We start from the raw sequence: 22172 nt of genomic DNA on the forward strand, positions 1-22172 counted from the left end.
AATTTAAAATCCCTGAACATATACCTGAAAAGGTTCAAGTTCAAGATGGAATCGCTGAGAGCGGTCATCGCAAGCCTGGAAGGGGGGGATTTTATGGTGTCTCTGGACATAAAGGATGCATACCTTCATGTCCCCATTTATCCACCTCATCAAGCGTACCTCAGATTTGTGGTACAGGATTGTCATTACCAATTTCAGACGTTGCCGTTTGGTCTCCACGGCACCGAGAATATTTACCAAGGTAATGGCGGAAATGATGGTACTCCTGCGGAAGCAAGGAGTCACAATTATCCCATACTTGGACGATCTCCTCCTAAAAGCGAGATCAAGAGAGCAGTTGCTGATCACCGTAGCACTTTCTCTGGAAGTGTTACGGCAACACGGCTGGATTCTAAATATTCCAAAGTCGCAGTTGGTTCCTACGACTCGTCTGCCTTTCCTGGGCATGATTCTAGACACAGACCAGAAAAGGGTTTATCTCCCGATGGAGAAAGCTCAGGAACTCATGACACTGGTCAGGAACCTATTAAAACCAAAACAGGTGTCAGTGCAGATGGTGGCATCATACGAGGCCATTCCCTTCGGCAGGTTCCATGCGAGGACTTTTCAATGGGACTTACTGGACAAGTAGTCCGGATCACATCTTCAGATGCATCGGTTAATCACCCTATCTCCCAGGGCTAGGGTGTCACTCCTGTGGTGGCTACAGAGCGCTCACCTTCTCGAGGGCTGCAGATTCTGCATTCAGGACTGGGTCCTGGTGAACACGGACGCAAGCCTCCGAGGTTGGGGTGCAGTCACACAGGGAAGAAATTTCCAAGGTCTGTGGTCAGGTCAAGAGACTTGCCTTCACATCAACATCCTGGAACTAAGGGCCATATACAACGCCCTACGTCAAGCGGAGACCCTGCTTCGCGACCAACCGGTTCTGATTCAGTCAGACAACATCACCGCAGTGGCTCATGTAAACCGCCAAGGCGGCACAAGGAGCAGAGTGGCGATGGCGGAAGCCACCAGAATTCTTCGCTGGGCGGAGAATCACGTAAGCACACTGTCAGCAGTGTTCATCCCGGGAGTGGACAACTGGGAAGCAGACTACCTCAGCAGACACGACCTCCACCCGGGAGAGTGGGGACTTCATCAGGAAGTCTTCGCACAGATTACAAGTCGGTGGGAACTGCCACAGGTGGACATGATGGCTCCCGCCTCAACAAAAAGCTACAGAGGTATTGCGCCAGGTCAAGAGACCCTCTGGCGATAGCTGTAGACGCCCTGGTGACACCGTGTGTGTTCCAGTCGGTCTATGTATTTCCTCCTCTTCCTCTCATACCCAAGGTGCTGAGGATAATAAGATAAGGAGGAGTGAGAACAATACCCATTGTTCCAGATTGGCCACGAAGGACTTGGTATCCAGATCTGCAAGAAATGCTCACAGAGGACCCGTGGCCTCTTCCTCTAAGATAGGACTTGTTGCAACAGGGGCCCTGTCTGTTCCAAGACTTACCGCGGCTGCGTTTGACGGCATGGCGGTTGAACGCCGGATCCTAGCAGAGAAAGGCATTCCGGATGAGGTCATTCCTACGCTGATAAAGGCAAGGAAGGAAGTGACAGCTCAACATTATCACCGTATATGGCGAAAATATGTTGCTTGGTGTGAGGCCAGGAATGCTCCTACGAAGGAATTCCAGCTGGGCCGTTTCCTTCACTTCCTACAGTCCGGAGTGAGTTTGGGCCTAAAATTGGGTTCCATTAAGGTCCAGATTTCGGCCCTATCCATTTTCTTTCAAAAGGAGTTGGCTTCTCTACCTGAAGTTCAGACGTTTGTAAAGGGAGTGCTGCATATTCTGCTTCCTTTTGTGCCTCCAGTGGCACCTTGGGATCTTAACGTGGTGTTGAGTTTCCTGAAATCCCACTGGTTTGAACCACTCAAAACGGTGGAGTTGAAATATCTCATGTGGAAGGTGGTCATGCTATTAGCCTTGGCTTCGGCTAGGCGTGTGTCAGAGTTGGCGGCTTTGTCACATAAAAGCCCCTATCTGGTTTTCCATGCGGATAGAGCAGAATTGTGGACCCGTCCACAATTTCTGCCGAAAGTGGTTTCATCCTTTCATATAAACCAAACTATTGTGGTGCCTGTGGCTACTACTGACTTGGGGGATTCCGAGTCACTGGATGTGGTCAGGGCTTTGAAGGTTTATGTAGCCAGAACGGCTAGGGTCAGGAAAACAGAGTCTTTGTTTATCCTGTATGCTTCCAACAAGCTTGGTGCTCCTGCTTCAAAGCAAACTATTGCTTGCTGGATCTGTAACACGATTCAGCAGGCTCATTCTGCGGCTGGATTGCCGCTGCCAAAATCAGTTAAGGCCCATTCCACTAGGAAGGTGGGCTTTTCTTGGGCGGCTGCCCGAGGGGTCTCGGCACTACAGCTTTGCCGAGCGGCTACTCTGTCAGGTTCAAACACTTTTGCAAATTTCTACAAGTTTGATACCCTGGCTGAGGAGGACCTTGTGTTTGCTCAATCGGTGCTGCAGAGTCATCCGCACTCTCCCGCCCGTTTGGGAGCTTTGGTATAATCCCCATGGTCCTTACGGAGTCCCCAGCATCCACTAGGACGTTAGAGAAAACAAGATTTTACTTACCGGTAAATCTATTTTTCGTAGTCCGTAGTGGATGCTGGGCGCCCGTCCCAAGTGTGGACTTCTTCTGCAATACTTGTATATAGTTATTGCTTCAATAAGGGTTAAGTTATGCCTGCATCAGGGTTTGACCTGATGCTCTGTTATTTGTCATACTGTTAACTGGTTGTTATCACATGTTATACGGTGTGGCTGGTATGAATCTTGCCCTGGATTACCAAAATCCTTTCTTTGTACTGTCAGCTCTTCTGGGCCCAGTTTCTCTAACTGAGGTCTGTAAGAGGGGCATAGAGGGAGGAGCCAGTGCACACCAGAACCTAAATTCTTTCTTTAAGTGCCCATGTCTCTTTCCCCATGGTGCTTACGGAGTCCCCAGCATCCACTACGGACTACGAGAAATAGATTTACCGGTAAGTAAAATCTTATTAATAGTGGCTGAAGTATGTGGAAGCTAAAGATCAGCGTTCATGTACTTCAGCATGTAACCTACTTTAGACCATGTGCTGTAATGCACACCTGCGTAGTCCGCTGGTATTGTACCGTTCCTGTGTAGTTGTATCCTTCGTTAGTGTAAATGGAGACTGTACTAGTCTGATGCTGTGACCCATGGGTGGTGTAGTACAGATATTTATGACGATCAGTAGATTAGTCATGCTTCCATTACCACCTATGTAGTAGTAATTGTCACTTTTATGAAGTTTTATAAAACAAAAAGTGGAATTCAATAGTTTAATGTGCTTGTTCTCCTGTCTAATGTGACTGGGAGATTGGGGTTGCGATAGTCAAGCATTTGTTTGCTTGCGCTGATTGTTCCCAGATATCCCTGGGTTTAGCTGCGTAAAATTGCTAATCCCGATCAAAGTGCTGGTCGCGGTGCAAAAAGTGATATTTGGGTGCCTAAGCGGGTCACTGTTCGCTCATTTCAGCTTGCTAGCATCGGGGGGGGGGGGGGGGGGGTGGATTGTGAGCAGAAATGCAGGCACTGGCAGCTCTTCCTCCTTGGCGAGACTAGCAATTGATTTGCTCTGGTGGGCGGGCGGCACTGACGGTGGCCGGCGAAAGTAATTTTAGTTCCACCCGATATATCCTATCTAAATACATGCATGCATACAGAAGTGGTTGGAATTTGGAGCACAGTACCTAAAATTCTCCTCGCAGTCACTGTGGCATCCCCCTCTTTATCTCCTTTCAGTATATTGAACCTTTTTGGGAAAATTATTCCATGGGGGGAGGGACTCTATTGTTTTTTTGGGAGGCAAACAGTAATGGCTGTCTGACAGCTTTTCAATTGTTTTTCCGGTCAGGCGTGATTGCGTTACTTATCGCTCTTGTTGTGCCCAAATGCATCCGGTTTAAACACGCAAACGCTTTGTTAGTGTGTCCAAACAACCGGCTCTTCGTAGATTTCTGCTCGCCACCTCAGGGGGCTGCAGGCAGAAATCACGCAGTCGTACAATCGTCAAACAAGTGAAAAGCTGCTGTCAGGCATCCATTACTCATGGGCATCCAAATAACATATGGGGCCGGATTTAATGAAGTCCGAGGTGTTGTGTTTTGTTTGTTTGTTTTTTAAGCGGTAAAACCATGCCTTGTACATGATCGCCGCTTTAAATTTTTTTAAACGTTTGGCCGGGAGCCCGCACCTCCGATTAACTCGGGCTTCATTACATTACCCCTATTACTGTTTATGTTGGCCATGGCAACCATTCAACTTTGAGATATTGTTTAACAAGTGCATTCTACTTGTAGCAGCTGATTGGTTGCCTTTGGACAACTCCGCTACTGGCTCACTTCTCCACTCTTTTCACTGCTTTATACATCAAACCCACCCCCCAAAGTTATTTTAAAACTGGTGGCTTGTTCAGCCGATAATTGGCTGATCAGGCGAATAATTGCCGTATATGTCCACTTTAGGTTTTACCTGTCTAGTGCATGGTAAACAATGATATCCCGTGCTGCTAATTCTACACACACATGCTGTGCTAGTGAATTAGGCCCACTGTTGTACTAGATCAGCCACTGCAGGTTGGTGTCAGTCAGTTGTTATGCAGTTCGGCTTTTGCACTGTTTTTCGGTTTCTTTAGGAAGTCCTTTCACTATATTGTCACAGAACTTCCTCTCATAATGATTCTCATTTATAGTCTGTGTTTGCACATGAGGGTCTGGCTCCACTTACATGGTCTCTCTTACTGAACGCTGTAACTGGAGAAGTATAAGCCTTGCCGGAGTCAGGTTCAGCCACACAACCCCTCCCTTCCCTTTTGAGGAAGGTTTTGTGGGAATTTCCTTTTTTTTATTTTTTTTATTTCTAATTTTGCTGTTACATTTTTATCAGCAGCAACTTTGTTTACTTGACATACTAGGTGGAATTCAATTGTTTTTCACGCCCGATTTCCCATCTAAAGTGACCATATTAAAATGTTTTTTTTCACAGCCCGAGTTTAGCTGTGTAAAATGTCTAAAGTGCGGAGCACAACGTGAAAAGTGCTGTTTGGATGCCCAAACAGGTATCTTATTTCAGCTCGACACCTCCTGGTGGGGTGGGGAATTTAAGAGCTGAAATGCAGGTGCCGGCAGCTGTTCACGGCAGAATGGCACAATAATTGAATTGAATTGCTCAGTCGGGTGCCCCCGGCGAAAATTAATTCCACCCAATCTTTCAAAAAAGATCTGTTCTATAGATTATCGCAGATGCTGTGACACTGTGTAATGTGCAGGAATTTGATTGCAACTCCCAATAGGCATTGGGGGAGATTCAAATGTTTGAAAAGTCAGTTGGGAGTCTGTATATTCCTATCTAATAGACAGGAAAAAACAGACACCCAACCAACTTTTCAAACATTTGAATTCCACCCATTGTGTCTTACCCACAAATGCTAGCTACAGACTGTGACCAGACACTCATACCCACAGTTCATCAGATCTGTACCTCTTACTCCCCTGGATATTGGGATTGTGCAAGTATTATCTTACACCATGGTGTAATAATGGTGGTTTTATGCTTTACTTGTATATTGGGCCTAATTCAGCAGAAAAGTCTCAAAACTACAACTCCTTCCACTAGCATACGGGAGGCCGCCCCTCATACTGTATCGGTCCCACCCGCTAACATGTGAGTACTTCGCTAAACGACGAAGCGCTCACACCTTTAGGGTAATGCCCTGCCTTTGCAGCCTAGCTGTAAAGGCAGTCGCTGCGTATGACGTCATGCAGGCATCCTGGCACACCCTGCAAACGGTCCGCACACACCTCCATTGTCCGGACTGCACCCCTCCAACACCGTGTCGACGCCCAAAAAATGCTGTGACGCTGCTCCATACCCTGCCGGCACTTACACTGCGATTGCAATATAAGCCCTCGTGCATGTGCGCAGCGGCAAGTGCGCAGAAGTACGGAAATGCTGATTAGCGATTTCTTCACTTCAGCAATCTAACACATACACAAAAGAAAGAAACCCTGAATAGTAGAATACCATAAGGGAAACTATTATACATCCAGAACCTCTTAGCCCCTGGTGCAACGCCTCTGGCTACTGTTCAGTACAAACCCACTTTAAACACAGTGATCCCTGTTTTATTGCATTTTTATCTTGGTTTTTATGATGTATTCAGTTATTTGTCGAGGGTAATGCGATGCTCTTGCTCTGTGTTCTTTGTCTACATCATAAACTCCTATGAATTGAGAGAGTAACGTAAATAGGAGGAACTAACTGAGACATAATAAGCAATCCCAGATAAGGCTGATTCTGCTAGAAATATGCAGAACACCTAAGTGGTCCCCACTTTCTCCCCAAATATTTCCTGGGTATTTTCCCAATCACATTTTGGGATATGGCGGGCCAAGAGCAAATAAGAAGAAAATAAATGGACTAAAAATTGTATCCCTTTCTTAATATTGTATAATTTCCTAGCATCTTCCCTAAAGGTTTCCCTTATAGTATTATACTGTGTTAGTTTCTTTTATGTTTATGTTCCAGAGGTTCCTATGAAAGCATTTTATAAATTTTTAACCCCTTATCACATTGCAAGAAGCCTGCGATTGGGGCACAGAATAGTTATTAGCTCTTTAATGTATAGCTCCATTCAGCTTATGCACCTTTGTGTTGTGTTGAATGGTTTATTAATTGTCTACAATGAATATTGATGTCTTAGAGATGTAACCTCATGCATGCGGGTGGGAGACTTGACCACTGTGTCACCGGTTATTCAGTGGTAAGTATACCAGCAAGAAGTAATAGATTATTGACCAGGTTCTTTTAAATCAGTTTGCACATGGAATGCATTATTTGCCCAGTACTGTGTCCAGGTCTCGGTACTATGTGTATAAAAATGTTACCTCTAGTCCTGTATGAGTCTGTCAGCGTATTAAAAGCTCATTTGCCAATGTGGGTCACATGCAAAGCAAATATTGGTATTGACAGCATGTGACAATTACTACTAGGAACGAGCCTGTGTGTGAACTTACTGCTCTTATAGTGTATATTGTCCATACAAAGGTCTCCCGGAGATAAAGTTGTGTATCTATCGCTTCACACTAATAGTGTTAACCATTAGTATAGGTATACTCACACTGTTACAAATCAGCTTGCCTAAATGTGTCCCATAAAGTCAGTGTGACTATCATAGTGGGTTCCTAGCTCTCACCTCTCTCCTTCTTTATGACCCATATCCTCTTTATCTCTTTATCTTTCCAAATGAGGTCTTTTATGTCATGCTTGTACAGTAGTATCTCACAATGTGGAAAATAAAAGCAATTCTCACTCCTTATTGTGTATGTAGGTGAAAGTTCATGCCTTTAGTCCGGAAGCCAGGTTCTTGACGCAGTAGACCAGTGACAGGTGTCCATATACTGTAGCATACAAATACTGAAATAGTGTCAGTGTCTGTTTATTCAGTGTTGGTAAGAGAGGAACATTTTCACAGTCTCCTCCGTATTTACCACCTCCCGTCTGCTATGTGTGGGTCCACAGGAGAAGTGTGGGCAGAGGAAGGACATGCACGTGGGGTAATGGGAGAAATCCTTACCATATGCCCTGTTACAGCTTTCTCCTCTTCTTCTCCTTGCTCCAAAATCCTCCAACACTGCTTAGTTTCATAAGCAGATCTGTATTACCGGCAGTAAGCAAATATGACATGTGGCAATTACAGGAGTGTGGATCGTTGGGTCGACAGTCATTAGGTCAACCACTGTTGGTCGACAGTGACTGTCGACACATGAAATAGGTAGACGCTGTCATTAGGTTGACATGGAAAAAGGTTGACATGAGTTTTTGTTTTTTTTGGTGGCGTTTTCTTCATAACGTGACCGGAAACCCCAGTTAGTGCACCGTGTCCCATCGAATGGCTCGCTCCGCTCTGCACAGGTTACTATTCCCATTTGTAGTCCACGTAGATCGGAAAGTATGAAAAATGTCAAAAAATTGAGAGAAAAAAAAGTGACTCATGTCGACTTAGTGACTATGTCGGTCTAATGAGTGTCTACCTAAAGGGCCCTACGCATATAAAGATCCGCCGACGGGCGACCCGGTGGCCGGGGGGCCAGTGACGGGGGGAGTGAAGTTTCTTCACTTCCCCCGTCACCCGGCTCCATTGAAGTGCAGGCAAATATGGACGAGATCATCCATACTGGCCTGCATGTACAGCGACGGGGCCGCAGCGATGAACGGGGCCGCGCATCGTTCATCGCTGGTGACTCCACACTCAAAGATATGAATGTTATCTCGTTCAATAATGAACGAGATCGTTCATATCTTTGAGGCATATCGGCAAGTGTTTAGGGCCTATAAGTGTTGTCGACCTAAAGCCCGGATCCCCAATTACATGGGAGGAGCCCAAGGTGTCTAACGGAGTCCTGTTTCTGTCCAGTAAAAAGATTAAATAAATTGTCAAGAAGCGCTGCGCAGCTGGATATAATGAGCACCAAAAACAATTAAGATACAAAAATCCGTTAATTTATTAATACATACAATATATGGGCATATAGGATGAAAACCACATAACAGCTTTTGATGTTATGTATTAATGTTATCAAAATTAGTATTTGCACTTAGTAATTTTATGTGCTATTTTGAATGAGTGAACTTGCACTACTTACCCATTCTGCTGAATTTATTGTATGTATTAATAAATTGACAGATTTTTATTATCTTAATTGTTTTTGGTGCCAATTGTATCCAGCTGAGCAGCGCTTCTTGACAGTCTATTTTATCTTGCGTTGTTTGAGGCCTAGCAGTGTATCATATTTGGGAAGCAGCAGCTCAGACTGGGCTTGTTGCCAGTAGGTCAGACGCCACGTTCAATTTCTTTGTATACGTCTGTCCAGCAAAAACTGTGTCAACACACACATTGGGGCAGATGTATGAAGCCTGACAAAGTGATAAAGCAGTGATAAGTGCAAGGTGATAACACACCAGCCAATCAGCTCCTAGCTGGCAATTTACATATTGGAGGTGATTGGCTGGTGCATTATCACCTGGCACCACTGCTTTATCACTTCTCTAGGCTTAATAGATCTGCCCCATTCTCATAAATCTGCAGTGAAGCGTCACGCACAATATAATCACATTGATTCATCTTGAAATCGTCTGTTCCTGAAACCAAGGATGGCTTTGATGTTTTCATATAGATTACTGATTTGATGGTTAAGCCAGGAATTGTAAAATCTCTCAGAAGACGTTCACCAGGCTGAATGGGGACGTGTATATCCCAATGTAACCCTGTGGATAAATTCTGTTCTACCCCCAGATCACTCATTTTGAATTGAATTACTATAACTGAGCTCTGTTCTCGCGGCTTTTCTACTCCATAGAGTTACACGCATCTGGATATTAGTGTGATGGCTTTGCGTAGACTATACTGATGACTTTCTACATGCAGTGATACATTTCCATTAATGTTTCTTTTGAATGTCATGCTGTTGCTGCAATAATCCTGTACATCTCAGGTAATGTAACACAATAAAGGGAATTGTTCATCAGAGTTTAGTCTTGTTCATATGTCTGTCCATTGTCACTCTGTGCTCACATTGTACAGCGCCTTATGCCTCCTTTTTACACTAAAAATGTTGCCATGGAATCCTGCTTCCCATGTCCTAATTGGTCCCCATATCAAATTTGGGGGCATTATGGCTGCTGGATTAAGCTACAGATGGCTCTGAATAGGGGACGTTTAATTATGGCCACCCTGTACATGTGTGCATATATTCTTATATCTCTCAAGTAGCATGTTTGAGAATTTGTCTCATAGGGTCATGAGTTTGATCACCAATCAGGGCCCTATTTGCGTGGAGTTTGTATGTTCTCTCTGTTTATGTGCGTGTCCTCTGGGTGCTCCGATTTCTTTCATACTGGTGCAGTAACTAGCAGCTGACTAAATTGTGTGTATATATAAATATGTTTGCTTGTGCTCTGGTATATAGATTATAATCTCCAGTGGGGCAGCCTATATAAAGAAGTAAATATATTGTACTATGATCTCCTATCTGTCTGGCACTGTATGAGTTAAATACTGCAGTACACTAAACGTCAGCAGGTATGCGGATGTAGAGTTCCGTTTGTGTTACAAAGTAATTAAAGCACAATACACACAGTGTAGAGAAACCTTAAGGTTAAAATTCCCTGTAAATGAAATAAACCCTAGAATAAATCCATTACATTACCTGTACACTTTTTGGCTTACTATACTGGTCCTTTATTAATGGGTTGGGTCGTTATACTTGGGTTTAGGGTCTGATTTCATGTGACATAAGAGACTAAATGTAACCACCGTTTCCCACTATTGCTGATGGATCAACATTGTTTTTGGATGGGTGGTTTCATGGCAGGGTTGTTGCGTAATGATAGGGTTTGTTTTATCATTCCTGCCATCCCTCCCTCTCACAAACTCTGCTTACTGGAAACCTCGGATCAGAGCGCTTGTCTGCAAGTACATTGTGACACACTCCCAAAATAGTTTAGGATTGTAGAGTACTGTCAGTCCTGGCCTCCTTCTGCACAATAATAATCGCCTCTATTAAACGCCTGCACTGGGTCAGAATAATGGTCCGGCTGCAGCATTACTCTGCATCTGAAAGGCTTTCTTTCCATTCATGTTAATGAGCTTGGCCACTGCAGAATTGTCTGGAAGATGCTGACAGAGGCTTGTTAAAGAAATGGCCTGTGGAATAAGTATATACATTTGCATTAAGGTGTGATGCATGACTGGAGTGTTTATTTCCTAGCATGCAGAACATTCTCATTTGCAGATGAAGCCATTTGCTAGAGTTTCAGTATCGGGAATCTGAGTTGGTGGGGTTCCTGCAGATGTGGCCACATACATCTGTCCTCAAATTGCACCAAGTAGCACCATTTGGTATACAGTACAACAGACTATCTAATATTCTGTATCTTACAAGGGGGGAATTCAGTTGTTTATGGTCACCTGTAAGTAATGGGTGCCCGATGGGCGATATCTACTTGTTTTGCCAATGGTCACGAGTACAACGGGTGCTCAATACTTCTTGTACCCAAATGTATTTTCTTTTTTTTTTCTTTTTCTTTTTTTAGCAGCGTAAAGCAGCTAAACACATGCAAAGTATTGGGCATTTTGGGTGGCCAAAAGCCTGTCTGGGTGGATTTCAAACAGAAGTAATGGGTACCTGCTGCTCTCACCCCCGTCGGCAAAACAGTTGAGCAGCACCCATCGGAATGCACAAAAACAGTTGAATTGTGAGAGTCTCCACCCCAATGATAAATCTTCCCCGAAGTACTGAGTGACAAATAGGGTGTGTTTACTTAAGGTCGATTTTGCTTAATTTTATTATTTATTTTATATAGTTTCAAATCGATCTTCATTGACGTTTGGCATACATGGCTAAAACACACATTGGACGATATTCAATTGTTTATCACTCCCGATCTCCCGTCTAAAGTGACTGTAGATTGGGGGGCGAAATTCACTTGTTTCATTTTATTGCGTTAATCGTGCCCAGAGAGGTCTGGTTTAGCCGCGTAAAGCAGCTAAACCCAACCAAAGTAATGGGTGTGCCGTGAAAGTCCCATTTGAGTGTTGGAACGGGTCACTTTTTCGCTCATTGCAGCGCGTCATCCCTGGGCAGTGCGAGCTGTGAAATGCCCGCGTCGGAAGCTGATCGCTCTATTGGGCACCATTTACTGGCTGGCAGCGGTTCAAATAATTGAATACAACCCATTGACTAACATTTAAACATCGCCTAAAAGATAAAAAAAATATATATTGATGCGTGTTTTAGACCTGCAAGTCCAACATTGATTTCAAATTGATTTTAATAATAATAAATCCTGTATTACATTTTAAAGATGTTCGAGGTAGCAGAGGAATTCTTTGGCCCTGTAAAAGCAATGAGCTGCTGTCACAATTACGAAATGTTGAAATAAAAAGACATTTCTAAATTTGTCTGAAAAACAAGTGGGAGTGGGACGAGATAATAGAGGGAATGTTAAGGAGAATCCAGTCTACGGTATTTACTGACCATTGCAAGGTGTTTTAGGTCAAAGACATATTTATCATTATAGGCCAAATTCTATTTGCATTTGCAAGGATACAGCATTACTAGGCCACTTACCGATGACTGGCAGGACTGCCCCAAGTTTTATGTCTGCCTCATCCATTCTCCCATGGTACCGATCAGAAAAGAGCACCGTGATTCTCCCCGGGCCTGATGCCAGCTGGCGCTTGTGGTAAGGGCTGATCCAATGCAAAGCAGCTTCTCTGGCCAGACCTAAGTGATGTGTTTAGCGTCCCAGCTGTCGGGATGTTGGTGGTCATGTGACCGACACCGGAATCTCGACACCACTCAAGAGACCGGTGTCTGATCACCGACTGCTAACACCCCAAAGGTGAGTATTGGGGTTCTGGATCAGGTATACTTACCCCTCTGATGTCTGCATCTTCAGTGTCTGGGTGCCGTGGTTAGTCATGCGGTCGCTGGGGTCCCAACCACCTGAAAATCATATATGTTCCGCCCTAGGTACCCAAGTACTGGAGGAAGCAGTCACGCTGGGCTGCTGGCACCCTGGGAAGACGGGGACCAGAGGCTATTTCAGTGTGGGCTGCAAGCCCAAGTGTGTTTTGTATTTCATAGATTTTACCTGCAATAGGGATGCCGGCTGTCAATACCTGACAGCGGCATCCCAGCTGCCAGAATGTCTGCAGCGGGACGAGTGCTAAGAGTCCCCTTGCAGGCTCTGTGTGCCCGCCACAGCATCTATTCCCACTCTATGGGCGCCATGGATACCCACGAGTGGAAATAGTCCTGGTGCGCCGGGATTTCAGCGTCTGTATCCTGAACGCCGGGATCCCAACCGCCAGCAAATTCACTGCATCCTGTGTGTCTGGTCATGCCTAAAAAACCATCATAAATGGGTATAATATGTATTAAAACGAAGCACTTTATTGTTTTCACGTTCTTCTTCTATTTCACTAGACCAAGCAAAGAAAGTGTTGCAACTATTCAGTTACATGTACAGAGCGATGTCTGTCTCTACGTTTCACTACACTCTAGGTCTGTATAAATGTCTAAAGAAAAACCCAAACCTTAAACCCTTTAGGATTTAGATGGTTTTTCATTAACCCTTTATACAGGGACGGCGAGACCCGCGTGAGACACGGCAGCAGTCTCTGTGATCAGAGGCAGCTAATGCCCAGTGTTTATAGACACGTTAGCCTTGCTGGTCTCAGGATATTTATACATATTTTGACTTGAGGTTTTTGCAAGTGTTCCAAGCAGCAGACAGTCTGCACATTTGTTTTGCAGGTTAAAACTGAAAGTATTTAGAACTGTTTGGGATACAAAGCGCTTGGTCCACCCAGTCTGATGTTTGCAGTGTCTTGTTTTATACTTGTACAGTCTTTTATACAACTAAAATAGTCTGGCCGCCATTACGCTGTGGAGAAGATTTGTAACACCTCTAAAGAGACTGCGTTGCCAGTAGCAACCAATCAGTTTTGCTATCTTTTATCTTGTGCTTTCTATAATGTGATTTGCTTCTTCTCTTTTAGCAGGTTTGATAAAATGCCCCATCCCCAAGTGAGTTGAAGCAATATTCATGAAATCGCAGTGTTATAAATGGCTGGGACTAGGGACGGCAGTGATGTCACTAGTTTCTAGTGGAATGATAGATGTGTCCTGGTGCATTATTGCTGCAGTCGTGCCAAACAACCCCTCTTAGTGCTCCAAGTTCTCTGAGACTGTGCTAGCGTTGGGCATCATTCCCCCCCCCCCCAAAAAAAAAATGCATCTACCACTGTAGCACTTTGTATACAGATTCAGAGACACAGCTGCACACAGATATATACAGTGCTAGATCAAAATAATCGGCAGTCTCCTGGTACATCCTAGTCGCATCAGGGCTAAGATGCATTTTTGGAAAAAAAAATCAAAAAAGATGCCCAACCTCAACCCTATTGAGCACCTTTGGGATGAACTGGAATGGAGATTGCAGCAGTGTAAAGGCAAAATACAGGTTCGATAAAAGTTACCCACATCTTGTATCATCAAGCCTCATCTGCGACTGTGTACTAATCTGTATGCAATGAAAACATCCTAAGTGCCTACGGTAGTACTCGATGGGGGGAATTCAATTGACCATGGTGAATTTTACTGCAACAAAAAAGGGCTTTTTCGTGAGTCCCCCCCCCCCCCCCCCCCCCAATTATTTTTTTCAGGCAATTTAATTAAAGCCCCTTTTTCACTGTAAAATGGACCCGCTATCGTGCGAAAACACAGGGATCCGGGATAAGTTCCCAGATGCCTACAATGTTTTTGTAAATGTGGGCGTGAAATAAAACGCACTTATTACAGACTTTGTTTCACCTACCTCCAAACAGATGAAACAAAATCCCTGTGCTAGCTATCAGGGATAATTGTGTTGGCCCCTGTATGTGAAGACACAATATAGAGGAAAATGCATTGCACAGGTGTGAGAACATACACTATATGGACAAAAGTATTTGGACACCTGACCATTACACTAACGGGCTGTAATGACAGTGTATTCAAATACATATACTTTAATTTCGAGTTGGTCCCCCTTTTGCAGCTTTAACAGCTTTCACTCTTCTTGGAAGGCTTTCCACAATATTTTGGAGTGTATCTGTGGGAATTTGTGCCCACTCCATCTGTAGAGCAGTTATGAGGTCGGAAGTTGGACGAGTAGGCCTGGCTTACAATCTTGGTTACAGTTCATCCCAAAGGTGCTCATTGGGGTTGGTCAGGGCTCTGTGTGGGCCAGTCAAGTTTTTCTACACTGCACTCGTCAAACCGTGTCTTTATAGTCCTTGCTTTGTGCAGTGGGGCACAGTCATGTTGGAATAGAAAAGGGCCTTCCCCAAACTGTTGCCACAAAGTTGGAAGCATAGCATTGTCCAAAATGTCTTGGTATGCTGAAGCATTAAGATTGCCCTTCCCTCAAGATAAAGGGCCTAGCCCAATCCCAGAAAAGCAGCCCCACACCATTATCCCTCCTCCACCAAACTTCACAGTTGGCATAATGCAGTCAGGAAGGTAATGTTCTTTCAGCATCTGCCAAACCCAGAGTTGCCCATCTGACTGCCAAACAGAGAAGCATGATAAGTCTCTCCACGGAACACGTTTCCACAGTCCAGTGTCGGTGGGCTTTACACCACTCCATCCGACGCTTGGCTTTCGACTTGGTGGTGTGAGGCTTGCATACAGCTGCTCGGCCATGGAAACCCATTCCATTAATCTCCCGCCGCACAGTTTTTGTGCTTCCATTTATGCCAGTGGACGTTCAGACTCTTCCGCTATGAAATCAGCAGAGCGTTGGCGACTTTTACGCACCATGCGCCTTAGCAGTCATTGACCTCACTCTGTGATTTTATGTGGTCTTCTGCTTCATGGCTGAGTCGCTGTTGTTCCTAAACGCTTCCACTTTGTAATAATATCACGTACAATCATACTTGCCTACCTGACCCTCTCCATGAGGGAGAAAATGCTCTGTTCCTGGACTTTCCTGGTAATGTGTGATTGCCATCACCTGTGGTGGAACACCTTTCTTATCAATTAACTAGCTCACCACAGGTGATGGCAATCACACATTACCAGGAAAGTCCAAGCACAGAGCATTTTCTCCCTCATGGAGAGGGTCAGGTAGGCAGGTATGCGTACAATTGACCATGGAATATCCAGCAGAGATGAAGTTTCACACACAGTCTTATTGCAGAGGTGGCATCCTATCACAGTACCACGCTTGAAGTCACTGAGCTCTTCAGAATGACCCATTTTGTATTACATATGTTTGCAAATGGAGACTGCATGGCTAGGTGCTAGATTTTATACATCTGTGGCAGCGGGTCTGATTTGAAACACCTGAATTCAATAATTAACAGGTGTGGCCAAATACTTTTGTCTATGTAGTGTTTATCTGTAGGTGGATTTTTTTTTTTTTTTGTTAAATGGATCATTCGAAGCACTTATGGGGTTTAATGGCTAGGCATTCTGTTGTATTTCTAACATTTGCTGGATTAGATCATGTTAGCATGTTTTATTTTAGGATGGCTGTACTGATGGGCAGGTTTACAATTTTTGGATCCCAAAAGACATTTTTTTCCCTACCCCAAAATGCAAGAAGTTTTGTAATTTATTTGCTTTTGCATTCAGTTATTGCTGTCTGCTAATGCAAAACGTTATAAATATTTAACTTTTTTCTTTTTCTTTTTTTTCTTCCAACTAGCCTTGTGTAATGGGGAGCGGAATCTCCAGACCCTCCAACATGACCCGCCCCACTAGGTACAAAATGCTCTGTTTCTGGACTTCCCTCTTAATTTATGATTTCAATCACCTGTGTTGAACTAGTTATTTGATGAGAGAGCTGTTTCTTCACAGGTGATGGCAATCATAAATTAAGAGGGAAGTCCAGGAGCAGAGCATTCTGTACCTAGTGGGGTGGGTCATGTTGGAGGGTATGAATCTCCTCCTTTCACCGTTACTGTCTTAGTTTAATACATTCATGCAGTTTCCTTGCCTTATAGGGTGGGTGTACACTACCCATTACATAACAAGAGCACATAATGAATAACAGCTAAGACTGTCTGCAAACTGGTGAAAAGCGGAGGGAACAGTTCTTCAAAGTTTTTGCTTTTGTTGGTGTGCGTCCTTTAATGGGTATTTCTTTTATAAGCTTCATATTTGTATATTACAATGGAAATATATTTGTGCTTCCCACAAGTCACTTTCAGGCGCTGCAACTATTATGGCGCCATTTGTCTCTGTAACTGACTTTTTTTTTTTTTTTGTGTATATACAGTGTGTGTGTGTGTGTGTGTGTGTGTGTATATATTATTATTTATTATTATTATTTATTATTATTTATTATTATTTAATAATAATTATTTATTATTTTTTATATATCTATTTTTTTTTGTCTGGTACCTTCCTCATCTTTGTGGCCCCCGCTACGTAACTTACTTATCCGCTACGTAAGGTACTTGCGTAACTTTCTTAAAAACAAAATGTACTACTTACGCTACTGTATTTCCGCCGCGCGATATGTCTATTCTGTCCCCCGCAAATTTTCTGTGGACTAACACTCGCCGCATATGACCAGCCGAACACAACACTCACCCCCGCATATGCCGTATCTTCAGTGAAGATACGTAAGTAGCGCAGTGTAACCAGCGCGCCTCCAGCAGGGGGGCTACAGAGATGAAGTACTTTTTTGTTTTTTACCTTCCGTTTTTGTTAACTCTTATTAGTTTGTAGCAGTAGTATAATGAGCCTCCTGTATAAATATATAATGGCGGTATAGGGGTATAACATACACCTCTTTTTTCCTTTGTAAAGCAGACTCTGCGTTCAGGATAATGGGCGGCGGGGGTCTTCTGTGTACAGGTCATTAGGAACTCTGCAGCTTACCTGCCTGTATGATCAGAAATTTGTGTACTGTAGCTCATTTCTGTGGGAGCCACATTGTTCTGTATATAGGCTATTAAGGCGGTTACAGACCTATACAATTATCTGGCTGTTTAATTGATTAGGTGTGTATGCAGTGCTGATGCAGGAGTGTTAGCAAATAAATGGCATATAATGCTCCTGCAGCGGCCCGTATCGGAGGATCGAATCTTATGAGTGTTTGATTTTTAAAGGTTCAACCACCCGATCCCATAGAACCCCATACCATCCGAACCGTATGTGTGTACAGAGTCCCGAACGTGTCAAGCCAGAACACACATCACGGCTGATCGGGAGTGTTTACCGTGGTCAGCCGCTGGTCAAGTATGTGTGAACCCACCTTGTTTAGGTCTAGAGTTTTGCATTTCTAGTTAGATGCATTTTGAATGCAGAATAAAATGTTTAATTTTACATCTACAGTTTTTATTGAAACAAAAAGGACAAGGGGGTATAAAAAGGGGAGGGGGTATCACATGGGGAGCTAAACAGTACAATATGCAGCAATACAAACAAGACAGCTCAACGGAGAGACTGCACATGATGGATAAAGCATCTTAGGGATGGTTACCTTTCATTTAAAGTAAGTGAGTGGGTCGGGCAGATGCAATCGGTATGGCATCTAACAGTCGCTGCATTATAGGGGAAGAAAGAGATGTGGAATAGGGATCTCTTCTGGGTACTATGTCAAAGTGGAATTGCACCTTCAAAACCACTGTAGATAAAGAGGAGAGTGAAGTTTTCCAGTACTAAGCTAAAGCCACACAAGTTGCAGGGATCACCCTTCTTTCCAAAAGGGTTGAATTAGGGTGAGGTGGGGGACAATACAAAGGAACAAACGAGGAAGACCTGACCGACTTCATTGCAGTTCCAACAGCAAAGCTTACACAAAGCTGGCCGAGTGTTGTGCGAATACTCGGGAGAGTGGTACAACCTATGTAGCAATTTAACATGCATTTCAGAGTAATTCAAACTCGCTGTAAGACACAGTATATTCCAATTCCCAGTGTGCCATCAGCAGGAGGCTTGTCAAGGTCCAGCTCTCTGGGTCACTGAGCGTGGGCATAATTGGGACATCTGTTGGCACCAAAATGATAGGTCGACATTCCTGGTGCCTGTAGTTAACTGATGGATTAGCATGTGGGATGGAGCACTGACAGGCCCCTGGGTCTTGTCAAGACTTATAATAAGTGTCATATTTTCAGTGACACAAACTGGAGAGAAGAGCAGATTTCTGCTGCTCTCCTCATATGATGGTTCAGATTCTCCGTTTGTTTTGGTTGAGAACAATGATACTTTCACGACGAACCTCCAGATATAATGGCACAAACCAGCATAGGAGAGCAGAGAGAGGGGAGGGGGGTACAGGTCTGCTAGGGGCAGCACTGGCACATCTGGTGCAGGTGCCCCAATATGTAAAATCCAAATACTCCTTACACAACCAGGTATAAATATGATTGAATTCGGTTAAGAACATCTATTTAAAACATATCAAACACTTTTATAAAATTAATTTGAAAATTATTTAATAAACATTGGGGAAGCATCGATAGAAAAAGTTTCAGACAATTGATGGGAACATTGCACCCATCGCAAACCTAAATGTCGCGGCTGCCTCTCTCTCTGCAGCCATTGGGTGTACACAGGCAAGATAAGGACACCTTCTATTACATTTCCTCGGCGGCTGCTAACCTCTGCAGCTGCAGGGTGGGGGGTGCCACTGGGCTTCCCGATCAGCAGTTATCTGCTGCACGGTAGGGCGATGGGGGAGGGAGAGTAGCAGGAGAAGGGGCTGGGAGGTCCCTTTGATAGTGGCAGCTGCTGCAAGATTATCTTCCAGCAGCCACACAGTGGGCGCTTCTGACTGGCCACATCAGATGTAACCATCTCTGAGGAAACCCAGCCTGGTGTGGTTGCATCTGATGCAACCATGCCAGGCAAGTGGTTAAATGATCAGGGGTAATTAGTATTGGGTGTGGTGGATAATTAGTACATGGGCCATTTACCGAGCTGTGGCCAGCACTGAGATAACCTCTTACATGGATAACCTACATGTCCTGGATTCTAAAGTGCTTGGTGTGGTCATGTGCTTTGTATACTGAGGGGTCCGTAATGTTTAAACTCTCTCTTGGGGAATACTTGTTCTGAATATGTAACTTTTTTTTCCTTTTTTTTTTCTTTTCCTTTTCTTGGAGCAATTAACGTGAAAAACTTTTATCCGTCGTTCACCTTTTCACCAGTACTTTTGTTTCTTTTTGTTTTCCAGCTTCCTGACAGATACAGCCATCCATTCTGGGGAGTGTTACGATGACTGAGCATGGCATAAAGTGGGCTTGCGAATATTGTACTTACGAGAATTGGCCGTCTGCAATCAAGTGTACCATGTGTCGTGCCCAGAGACCCAGCGGTGCCATAATCACAGAGGAACCATTCAAAAGCAGCACCCCCAATGTGGGTACTATAGAAAGAGGCGGAGGGAGTCCTTTAATTTGCCCTGATTCAAGCGCCAGGCCACGTGTAAAGTCCTCATTTAGCATGGAAAATAGCAGTAAGTGGTCCTGTCACATCTGTACCTACCTGAACTGGCCTAGGGCCATCCGATGCACTCAGTGTTTGTCCCAGCGCAGGACACGTAGCCCCACAGAATCCCCACAGTCCTCTGGATCAGGTTTACGCTCCGTTCCCAGCCCCATCGACCCGTGCGAGGAATATAATGACCGCAATAAACTGAACATAAAGGGCCAGCACTGGACTTGCTCTGCTTGCACGTACGAGAACTGTGCCAAAGCAAAGAAATGCGTGGTGTGTGACCACCCCACCCCCAACAACATGGACGCTATAGAGCTGGCAAATACTGACGAGGCATCCTCCATTATTAACGAGCAAGACCGCGCTCGCTGGAGAGGTGGCTGCAGCAGCAGCAACAGCCAGCGTCGATCGCCACCCATGTCCAAGAGGGATTCCGAGATGGACTTCCAAAGGATTGAGCTAGCTGGGGCAGTGGGTAGCAAGGATGAGCTGGAACTGGACCTCAAAAAGCTTAAGCAGATCAAAAACCGCATGAGGAAGACGGACTGGCTGTTCTTGAATGCATGTGTGGGTAAGTGAAGCATCTTCCAAGATACCACTTTTGCAGACTGAGCAAATTACAGTCCAGTAATATGTTTAATGGTCTTGTTTTGTCATTAAGAGTTAATGGGCCTAAAATAAAAGTTGATCTCAAATGAATATTTATTTCGTAACCGTAGCAACTGTATATGTTTAGCTAACATTTTTATTATTCCTTAGTAACAGCTGATCCAGGTACTGTAAGGCTGCACAATGGGGTAGATGTATTAAGCCTGGAGAAGTGATAAAGCAGTGATAAGTGCAAGGTGATAACGCACCAACCAATCGGCTCCAATATGTAATCACTTCAAATGTGTGTGCTATCAGGTCTGTTATGCATAGAGCGTAATCCACAAGCCAGACCACCCCAACACACTCTCGCCTATATCTTAAGTTTGTACCTGAAACCAGGAACGTGTTGGTTTTTTTTTTTTAAATAGTGCTTTTTATATAGACCACTGTTTAAACTTTAGATTAAATGGTCCTAATGGCCGGTTCTCCTTCCTAAGCCTCCCTCAAAAATGCCTCTCCCCACTTCAATCTATCCTCAATGCTGCTGCCCGGCTCATCTTCCTCACCAAACGTACTACATCCACATCCCCTCTCTTGCAGGACCTTCACTGGCTACCCTTCCCATTCAGAATCCAATTCAAGCTTCTCACACTCGCCTACAAAGCCCTCACCCACTCTTCTCCCTCTTACATCTCTGACCTTATCTCTCTTTACATTCCCACCCGTCCTCTTCGCTCTGCTAATGCACGCCGTCTCTCCTCATGCTGCTCCCTATCTTTGGAATGCTCTACCTCTCCCCATCCGACTTTCCACCTCTCTACAAAACTTCAATCGGGCTCTCAAGACCCACTTCTTCGCCAAACCCAGACAACTCTCCTCCTAACCCTCTTGTCTATGCTCACGGTCTACCCCTTCTGTGTCACTCTGGTCTGTCAGCCCTTCACCTTTTAGATTGTAAGCTCACAAGAGCAGGGACTTCTCTCCTCATGTGGCTTTCCTTTTCTTACTTACACTATCTTATACTCCATATTCCCTTTGATAGCACCTAACCCCGGGTTTTCTATACCTGTCCTATTTTGTCATGTACTGTAAGTGCTGTTTTCTTGTTTGCTCATTTTATTATGTACTGTGTAATGGGCGCTGCAGATCCCTTGTGGCGCCATATAAATGATGATGATGATAATATTGTACAGGCCAAGCAGCTGCTTTAGCTGTTCTTGTCTCTGTAAGAGGCGTGCAGCTTGTGTACTGCTTTTCATCATCCGCCAGCTCGCCTCTGCTCACCGGGGAGGGTTCATTGGGAACGTCTGGCCGGAATCAATAGGTTTTGGGCGCTGGATGTTTCAGCTGAAAGACCTGCGGATGTTTACCACACGTAATGTGCTAGCTCCGAGAGAATGGGAAAATGAGGCACAATGATTTTGTTGAGCAGTGGTCGGAGTCTGTGCTGCATGCAGTGACTGGGGCCTCTATAAATAGAGCCAGATGACTCAC

The 22172-nt window shown here is 44.4% G+C and overlaps 1 protein-coding gene across 4 annotated transcripts in view; it reads left to right on the top strand.

The window, feature by feature from the left end:
* Positions 1–22172, top strand: part of ZRANB1 (zinc finger RANBP2-type containing 1) — a 100060-nt gene that overhangs the window by 46171 nt on the left and 31717 nt on the right. For 3 of the 4 annotated variants that reach the window (XM_063962162.1, XM_063962165.1, XM_063962164.1), the window contains exon 2: positions 19825–20658. In XM_063962162.1, coding sequence (XP_063818232.1) covers positions 19866–20658 — 793 coding nt within the window. In that variant the 5' untranslated portion in view covers positions 19825–19865. Of the gene's footprint in view, positions 1–17755; positions 17886–19824; positions 20659–22172 lie in introns of all 4 variants that reach the window. The other variant, XM_063962163.1, reaches the window with a different exon arrangement.

Source organism: Pseudophryne corroboree, chromosome 3 (assembly GCF_028390025.1).
Source record: "Pseudophryne corroboree isolate aPseCor3 chromosome 3, aPseCor3.hap2, whole genome shotgun sequence".
NCBI classification, from domain to species: Eukaryota; Metazoa; Chordata; class Amphibia; order Anura; family Myobatrachidae; genus Pseudophryne; species Pseudophryne corroboree.